The sequence below is a fragment of the Dermacentor andersoni genome, chromosome 10, assembly GCF_023375885.2.
Source record: "Dermacentor andersoni chromosome 10, qqDerAnde1_hic_scaffold, whole genome shotgun sequence".
In the NCBI taxonomy this organism is placed as follows: domain Eukaryota; kingdom Metazoa; phylum Arthropoda; class Arachnida; order Ixodida; family Ixodidae; genus Dermacentor; species Dermacentor andersoni.
This window is the reverse complement of record NC_092823.1, coordinates 45,276,116-45,286,280: the sequence shown is the minus strand read 5'-3', so window position 1 is coordinate 45,286,280 and position 10,165 is coordinate 45,276,116. Positions and strand designations below refer to the sequence as shown.

Genomic DNA, 10,165 nt, shown 5'->3' with positions numbered 1-10,165 from the left:
CGGCACCCCCGGACTGACCCACCCGGAGGAAATCGGTAGTTGCCTTTTCCTGTCTCTCTCTCTCCCTACAACCTTCGTCTTTTCCTTACTTTCCACCTTTCCTGTCTTCTTCTGGCTTCCTTTTCTTCCAATTTTTCCAGGCAGCAAGGGTTAACCTTGTGTGAATAGCCAACCTAGGTTATTTGATATTTGGTTATAGTGGTAACGTACAGCTGGCGTTTGCAGGCCCTGTTTTTCAAGCCCTGCAGCGTCCCCTTGTAGGACTCCACGGTGGGTGGCTGGCGTTACTGCCGAAATTTTACATATATTTATGGATAGCTCCTTTCCTCCACTCCGTGATCGCCCTCAAAAAAGAGGGCGCACCGATGAAGTTTTTCAGTTTTTCGGACGCCAAGTCCACAACTTCCCACGTTTCCATGTAGTTCACTCGGAAAAACCCGGCAAACCAGCGCGCACTATTTCACCGTTCCTTGTATCAAAGACTTTGACTGATGTTTTTGGAGCCGGTTATAAGGCGACCAGGATGGCAAGCAGTGATCTCCTCCTGGAGCTCCGCGATACGAAACAATACGAGAAACTGCCTAAGCTTGTGTCATTTGGGGATAACCAATTAACAGTAACCCCGCACCGTACTATGAACACCACCCACGGCGTTGTCTGGGACGATGATTTGCTGGAGCTCACTGAGGCTGATCTCTTGGAGGGCTTCAGTGAACAGAATGTTATAAATGTCAAAAGAATTAAGATGAGGCGAGAAAGAAAAGACATCCAAACGCAACACTTGATAATCACCTTCGGTTCAAGTGTCCTGCCCGAGTCAATCGAGGCAGGGTATATTAAGCTCCGTGTTAGGCCATACGTGCCAAACCCTCTGAGATGTTTCAAATGGCAACGTTTCGGCCACAGCTCGCAGAGCTGCCGAGACCGTCAAACCTGTGCGAAATGCAGTGCCCACGAACACACCTCTGAAGCTTGTGAGAACTCTCTCGACTGCGTGAACTGTGATGGGGAACACGCCGCGTACACGGGGTCCTGTCCATCATGGAAAAAAGAAAAAGAAATAGTTACAATCAAAGTTAAAGAAAACATATCTTTCAAAGAGGCACGCAGGCGGGTAGCGTAACTGTCAAAGAAAAGCTTTGCCGAAGTGGCGCGTCAGGGGGCAGCGTCACAACGGCCTCCGGCGGCTGTCCGACCCACAAACAGTGAGTCGGCAGTTACGCCATCTGACCCCGCGGCGGTTTCAGCTAGCGCTGCTCCATCAACCGAGGAAAAGGGACCATCGACCCTGAAGGTGGGCGCAGCCGAGGCTGCCTCAACTTGCCAGGTCACTTCCAGCGCAGGCAACGGCCGGCGCAGCCAAATCCCCCAGGGAGCCCCATCGACCTCCGGGCTGGTGGACGCAGGGGTCTTGCTCTCCAAGGCGGGACTCTCTCTGAAAACTTCTCGCTCGCAAGAGCACGTGTCCGGCGCCTCACAAGAGGCAATGGACACTACAACTATCCCCACGGCGCACCAAGCGCCTAAGGAGCGGCGAGGCTCCCTCGAACGCTCCAGAAAGGGCAAAACTCCGATTACAGGGCCTGGAAAGAGCTCTGTAATCTAATCTCTGAAATCTCTAATTAATACTTCTGTTTCTGTACACACAGCACCTATTGACTTCCAATATGGATACACAAATAATTCAATGGAATGTCAGAGGTCTTCTTAGAAACCTTGATGACGTGCAGGAACTCATCCACAAACACAATCCAAAAAAGCTGTGTCTACAAGGAACCCACTTAAAATCGAAACACACAAATTTCCTCCTACAGTATGTTACGTTTCGCAGAGACCGCGATGATGCTCTCGCATCATCGGGCGGTGTTGCCATTGTTATTCAGAAAGGCATAGCGTGTCAACGTTTGCAGCTACAAACGCCCCTTGAAGCAGTGGCGGTTCGTGCTGTTCTCCTCAACAAACTTATCACTGTCTGCTCGCTCTACATACCCCCCATTACAATTTAACTAAACATGAATTTCAGTCCTTCATAGATGAATTGCCAGAACCTTACGTTGTGCTTGGGGATTTCAATGCGCACAACTGCCTGTGGGGCGACTCTCGTATAGATGCGCGAGGTCGTCTTGTTGAACAGTTCCTTCTTTCTTCTGGTGCGTGTCTGCTGAATAAGAAGGCACCCACATATTATTCTCTCGCAAACAGAACATTTTCTTCAATTGACCTCAGCCTAGTTTCTCCGTGTATACTGCCCGAACTTGAATGGGAAGTTATCAACAATCCTTACGGAAGTGACCTCTTTCCCATATTGCTAAGAACACCTACAGAAAACGAATATCCACCAGAGGCTCCTAGGTGGAAGATCGATACAGCTGACTGGGAGAAATTCCGAGCTCTCGCCAGTATCTCATGGGCTGACATGTCTTCGTTAGAAATTGATGCTGCTGTAGAGTATTTTACAGCCCTAATAATAGATTCCGCGTCTAAATGCATATCGGAAGTAAATGGTTTGGCGTGTAAACGGTGTGTCCATGGTGGAACGACGAATGTAGGATCGCTCGAAAGAAACAGAACAAAGCGTGGGGGTCGCTACGCACCTCTCCTACTGCGGAGAATCTTGTTAACTTTAAGAAAGCAAAGTCCCAAAGCAGGAGAACGCGCCGACAGGCCAGAAGAGAGAGCTGGCAACAGTTTTCATCGGGCATCAACTCTTATACAGATGAGGCCAAAGTATGGAACAGGGTTAATAGAATAAGAGGGCGGCAAACATATTCACTCCCTTTGGTAAACACAGAAGGCGATACCCTGCAAGGTCAGGCAAACTCACTTGGGGAGCACTTTGAGCACGTGTCGAGCTCAATTCACTATTCCCAAACCTTTTTGGAACTTAAAGAAATAGAAGAACGTAAGCCAATCTTACGAAAATCCAGAGAGAATGAACCGTATAACTAGCCTTTCAGTATTTCCGAGTTGAGAGCTGCATTGAACACATGCGAAAGCACTGCACCGGGACCTGACCGAGTCATGTATGACATGATCAGAAACTTACATACTGACACACAACGTACACTTCTCACACTTTTCAACACTATCTGGGCTGCGGGATACCTCCCATCCACATGGAAAGAAGCGATTGTGGTCCCTGTTCTTAAGCAGGGTAAAGACCTCTCCTTGGCGGCAAGTTACCAACCGATAGGTCTTACAAATTGTCTCTGTAAGCTTTTCGAAAAAATGATTAATCGCTGACTCATTCGCTTCCTTGAACTCGCCAATATGCTCGATCCCAATCAGTGTGGATTCAGAGAAGGACGATCGACTACAGATCACCTTGTGCGCATTCAAGGAAATATCCGCGATGCATTTATTCATAAACAGTTGTTACTATCAATATTCCTCGACATGGAGAAGGCGTATGACACAGCATGGCGTTACAGGATCTTGCGAGACTTGTCGGGAATGGGGATCTGTGGAAGTATGCTGAACACTATTGAAAGCTATTTGTCAAATCGTACGTTACGAGTAAAAGTCGGTAATGCACTGTCACGTCCTTTTACGCAGGAAACTGGTGTATCCCAGGGAGGCGAGCTGAGTTGCACTCTCTTTATCGTTAAGATGAACACACCACGTGCTTCACTGCCACCGGCCATTTTTTATTCCGTATACGTAGACGATATAGAAATAGGCTTCAAATCCTGCAACCTCACAGTATGCGAGAGACAGGTACAGCAGGGCTTGAACAAGGTTTCCAAGTGGGCAGACGAAAACGGATTTAAAATCAACCCCCACAAAAGTCCCTGCGTTCTTTTTACTAGAAAGAAAGGCCTGGTTCCAGATCCTTGTGTTCAACTCTGTGGACATCAAATACCTATCAACAAAGAACACAAATTTCTAGGTATTATACTTGACTCCAAGCTTACTTTTATACAGCACATTATATATCTTAAAGAGAAATGTCTAAGGACAATGAACTTAAAATTCTATCCCACTCAACATGGGGTAGCGACAGGAAGTGTTTGATGAATGTTTATAAGAGCCTAATTCGATCACGATTGGACTACGGCGCCGTCGTATATAACTCTGCCGCTCCGAGCGCACTAAAGTTCCTAGATCCTGTCCACCATCTAGGTATCCGCTTAGCCACTGGCGCTTTCAGAACTAGCCCGATTGAAAGCTTATACGCGGAATCAAATGAATGGTCCCTCCATCTACAGAGAACTTACATCAGCCTTACATATTTCCTGAAAATACATTCCAATCATCATCATCCATGTTTTCACACTGTTAACGATATGACATGTACTACACTTTTCCATAACCGTCCCTCTGTAAGACAGCCTTTCTCGCTTTGTGTGAGGGAGCTTAGTGATCAAATGCGTGTCCCACTCCTCGAGCTTCGCCTAATGCACCCAACCAAGGTGTTACCACCCTTGGAGTGGCAGCTGATTGAATGTGACATATCCTTTTTAGAAGTAACAAAACACGCACCAGAGATAGAAATCCGATTGCATTTTCTTGAACTCCAGCACAAGCACTCCTGCGCAGAGTTCTACACAGACGCTTCGAAGTCAAATGCCGGGGTGTCTTATGCTGCCTTCGGCCCATCCTTCTCAGAATCTGGTGTACTGAATCCGGAAACAAGTATCTTCACGGCCGAGGCCTACGCAGTACTTTCTTCTGTGAATCACATAGGAAAATCAAAACTTCAAACATCAGCGATATATACAGACTCCTTAAGCGTCGTGAAGGCCTTGATGTCACCCTATAGACACAAAAATCAAGTACTTAATGAACTCTACACCGTCTTGTGTAAAGCGTATGTATCTAACCAGCATATCAGTATATGCTGGGTGCCTGGCCATAGGAGCATCGAGGGCAACGTTGTGGTGGACGAGATGGCCACGTCTATCACTTCGCAAGCCGTTAACCCTACCGCTGAGGTGCCTGTCACAGATTTGAGGCCTTCCTTGCGAAGGAGGCTGCGGGGCAACTGGAAAAGCATGTGGGACGCGGAAACAGATAATAAGCTCCACCTAATAAAGCCACAGTTAGGACTCTGGCCCTCTACTACAAAATCACGCCGAACAGATGTCCTATTCTGTCGTCTAAGAATAGGACACACATTTGGCACCCACAATTTTTAACTCACTGGAAATGAGCCCCCAACCTGTGGGAGATGCGGGGAGAGGCTGACCGTCCTCCATGACCGTCCTCCATAAATCATAGGTCGAGCGCACTTTTTACGTGTTTCCACTTGGCGATATATTGGCTGGCTCGGACAATCTGTGTTGTGCGGTACGCTACAAACGGTGCGAAGTGTCGCGCGACTGCCTCGCTAATGGGAAGATTGCGAGAGGCAGCGCGTACGTGACACGTGGGAGCGGTTCACAGCAGCTGCCGCCGGCAGACGTCCGCTCACGCAGCGCTTTCGTTCCATACAGGCGGCGCGGGTTACTCTGGCGCCATCTCATAGCCATTGTCGCCGCAAAGACCGTCTTGCGCGGCACTACGCTTTTCCTGTCATGCTATCGCCATGCCCTCCTCCTCTGCGTTCCTCCTCGCACTCTCTTCGCAATCGCATTCTTTCCTCTCCCTCTGCACTCCTCGTTCGCTGTCATCCTTCGCTGAGGTAATTCATTCGGTTACGAGGGACAGCACCAACGCACGCCGCAGGAACGGGCGCCCAAGAGCTGAGCTCTAAAAATGCGCTAAAATTTATTGACCATATTTAGGGGGTAACAGTCGGTCGTGATCTGTGCTAATGTATGGCAGGTACGGCTATCCGAAGAAGTTGAAGAAGCATGCCTCAAATAGGCTAGAAAAATCTTGCCTTGAAATTGGCTTTCGAACGACCGCAAAGGTCTTTCACTGAATACGCAATAGGTATTTGTTAAATTAGGTGTACATAGAAATCTGTCTGAAAGGGACATTCTCATGTCCGTGTCTGTCTGTTCACTCTTTCTTACACTTTTACCCATGCTTCGCCTTTTCTTCTGTTAGCGTTCCAGCCTGCATGACCCTACTTGCGGGATGCATGTTAGCCCTTCCTTAACAAAGTAATGAGAGGTACAACAATAAATATTTTAAGCAAAGCTTTTTTTGCGAACCCTAACCGAGTTTGGCATAGTTGCCGCTACCAAAGTTGTCGTCGTAACCATAGCCATTGTCGTCATCTTTATGTCGATGGTTATATTTGTGGAAATAAACGCTCAGGTTACATTTTCGGTGTGTCCTTACACGGGGTGTCCCAACTAGCGTTTACCAAAGGGATACAAACGTACTAGATAGGAAAAACCAGTGCTATATACGATTACAGTCCCATGGTGTTCCGTCGTGACTCCTCTTCGACCACCAGGCTAGATGTTGCATAGCAATTACCTGAGTAATTATGAAATAATAATTATCACCTTGTTTCAATATTGAATCTGAGGCGTGACTCCTCATTATGAAGCTGGTTTTGCGTCTTAACGTACACGAAAAAATCACTTTTGAAGTGCTGTGTGCGGCGTAATTAATTTTTCCCTGCTTTACTCGCAGCGCACGAAATGTAATAATTACAAATAGTTCGAAGTACAAAAACAACACAACCCGTGACCCGCCTTGGTCGTTTAGTGGCTTTGGCGTTGCGCTGCTAAGCACGAGGTCGCGACATCGAATCCTGGCCGCATTTCGATGGGGTCTAATGCAAACAACAACAACAACGACGACAACGACAACGACAACGACGAGAACGACGACGACGACGACAACAACAACGAGAACAACGACGATGACGACAACAACGAGAACAACGACGATGACGACAACAACGAGAACAACGACGATGACAACAACGAGAACAACGACGATGACAACAACGAGAACAACGACGACGACAACAACAACGAGAACAACAATGACACCAACAACAATGACACCAACAACAATGACACCAACAACAACGACATCAACAACAAATATAGCAACGACAACAGCAAAGACAACGACATCGACAACAGCAACGATAGCAACAACAACCACATCGACAACAGTAACGACAGCAACAACAACGACAACCAAACCGCCCTTTACTGCGCATTAGATGCACGGTAAAAACTCCAGGTGGTGAAAATTAATCCGGAGTCCCCTACTTCGCGGTGCCACATAATCAGATCGTGGTTTCGGCACGTGAAAGTTGCTCGCGAACAGCACGAGCCAGTACCAATGCCGACAGCTTGTCAGGAGGAGTCAGGAGGAGAAAGCACCAGTTCGCTGAATTCTTGGCTTTTATTCGGGAAGGCCGCTCAAGTCGCCACAATTCCTTGGTTTCTAAATATATATGTATATGGACATATATGAAGGTTTTCACGGCCCGTTGACCGGATGACTAGCCCGACTGCTAAGAACAAGTTGGTTATCGTGGTCTCTGAACTTTTCAGAAACTCTTCTGAGGCAGCGCGAAGCGTAACAAGGACAGAAAAACGCGCATATAAAAAGGCAACACACAGCGATTTTTATCTGTAGCTTCGTGCGTCCGTGTAACGTTTCGTGCTTTATGAAAGGTGTTCATGATGATTCAACAACAAGGCTTCATTGCTGCCCTTGTTTGGAGCCTGTGACACCGCTCTTGCAATTTCATACACCATGCGCTTGGGCATTCTTTTGACAGAAGTGTTTGTGCCAAAAGTTGAAAGTTCGCAGCGAGCATTCTTAATATCCGTAGCAAATGATAGATAATGCCATCGGTCGTCATCGTATAAGTAAATACATGGACAAGGTAAAAATGACGAGAGATGTCCTTTTTAGAGACGCATATTGGACTTGTCACCTTAAGAATAATTTCCATGTATGCACATCCATGCGCTTGGAGATCAGGCAGATAAAAAAAAAAAAACATTTGTAAGCCTGGCATTATCCCGCTTGTAGCACGAAATGTCTGCTACGAGGCCAACTTTCGTCAGCGCTGTTCAACTCCAAGTGGGTGGCCACGGCGTTGGTAGGCGAATGAAGTTTTAGACTGTGAAAGCGGCCACCACTGACGTCTTTGTTCGCATTCTATAAAATCAAACATTAACAATTCCTCGTGGTGACAGATTGAAGAAGATCAATATTAGAATCCAACGTTCTTATTATCCGCAGAAAATGACACATAATGCCATCTGTCGTCATCGTATAAGTAAATAAACGGACAAGTTAAAATGACGAGGTACGTGGTTTTTAGAGACATTTATTGAAAGTGCCACCTTAAGAATATTCACCCATACGATGGCAGTACAGAGTAAAAAATATTCATAATTCGGACGTTATCTTGCTTGTAGCGTGAAATGTCCGTGCTACGAGGTCAACTTTCGTGAACGATGTTTAGCTGAACATGAATCGCAGTGGCGCTGACTGGCAAATTAAGCCTTAAACTGTCAAGGTAGCCACCACTGACGTCTTTGCTCGCATTATATAAAATAAAATATTAACAGTTGCTTGCGACGAGAGGTCATTGTTGCGACGCACTAGTCACCTAAGTGAAAAAAATGAAGTTACGAATACTTGTTATATTTAAAAGCACTCATATTACTACTTTCAAAGAGAACGCATGGACTGACGCAAAAAAAACATACGTATGTTTACTGTTAGTTTTTTAATGTTTCTTGGCTAATAATGCAGCTGGTCACACAACTTTTATCTGGTTAGGAAAGAAGCAAATCACATTTTCTTTGTCGGGATGATAGCGCTACCGTAAGCCCACTCGTGCGAACGTGGCCGAGCGCGAAGCAAACTGTAAACGCGGAATAACTTATCTGGCTTGAAAGATAATCCATTGGACGTTTCTTTATCCGTAAGACACCTATCTGGGCTGCAGCACAGCTACTCAAAATATTGCCAAAACAGAAATATCGAGATACAACACAAATGTTGGAGTCTATGTGAAGCGAAGCTTCGTGAAATGGTTAATGAAATGCTATAAATTGGCCCCTTTCGTTCCTGTGGCTTTGGCGCAAAGGAGACCGCCGCAAGCGTGTACCTTCTCGCACCCGCGCTGTGCAATGTGATTATACATATATATATATATATATATATATATATATATATATATATATATATATATATATATATATATATATATATATACCATTGCACAGCATATATATGAGCCTAGACGTTACAGAAATCTTACATAGTCTTGAGTTTCTTTTTCATGTTTAATGTACCGGCCACTTTTTAACCAGTCCCTCGTTTTGGGTATGTGTCGTAGTACGGAAACCACATTATGCTTAGACACGGGGCAATCATCTCAAACAGCTAGTTGGCTTTGGTACGATATGTACGCACGACTTTCTGTCCAATCCCACTTTGGTGGCTGAGATTCTCTCAATATGAACATGGTTGGTTGTTTGGGAAAAAAACATTTTGCAGCCACTTTTGCATGTTTTTCTACCCACGCGGCTATTAACTTCGTACACTTCAGACCACCTAAGCACGTACGCTAGTCTCCGTTCACGCCAAATCACGGCCGAGGAAGGGCACAAGCACACTTTGCCCACGGCTGCAGCAGGAACGGACGGAACGGGGCACACCAATCACGGTACATGTAAACTGGCAGTTTATGTCACTGTGAGAACGGAAGGAGCAACGTGCTTACCTCGAGAGACTGTTTCCCAATGCAACTGACCAGGCTCCCGCATTCCAGAAACCTAACACGGCGACCACGAGCAAGTGGAACAGCAGCACAACTAGACTATGCAATCAATTACTGCAGTGTAGCTAGCGCTAAAGTCCAGACTATCCAACAGAAAGAGCAATCCTGAACGAGACTAGGAATTAAATATGGGAGTTAGAAAGCTTGCATTCAAGAAAGGAGCCACTTGGCTCTGCAACAAATGGAGGCCAAAAACGTCAAGAAAAGTCAAATGCTACAGAGCACACGGTGCAACGGTTAATGCAAGATAGACGGGGATGGCGCATAAGTTATTTCAGGAAAGAAATTGCACATGGCAATGTAGACTTGAAAATACTGCCACAGTCATGCTATATGCTACTAGACAATGACTGGTATTAAGTATGAACAAAGAATGGCTTCACCTTGATGTTTGAATGACGAAGAAGAATGATCTCTAATAACAATGGGGAGTGCAAAACCTTATATTCATTGAGAACTATACTCATTGAGAACGTACACTCAGCACAAATGGAATTTTAC

At 46.0% G+C, this 10,165-nt stretch overlaps 1 protein-coding gene across 1 annotated transcript in view; it reads left to right on the top strand.

Annotated features, from left to right (window-relative positions):
• Nucleotides 1-6,024: 6,024 nt before the first annotated feature.
• The window catches only part of LOC126533597 (venom metalloproteinase antarease TserMP_A-like), a 72,886-nt gene continuing 68,745 nt past the window's right edge, over nt 6,025-10,165 (top strand). Inside the window, exons 1-2 of the mRNA XM_072284671.1 lie at nt 6,025-6,030; nt 6,754-7,024. Coding sequence (XP_072140772.1) covers nt 6,025-6,030; nt 6,754-7,024 — 277 coding nt within the window. The remainder of the gene's footprint in view (nt 6,031-6,753; nt 7,025-10,165) is intronic.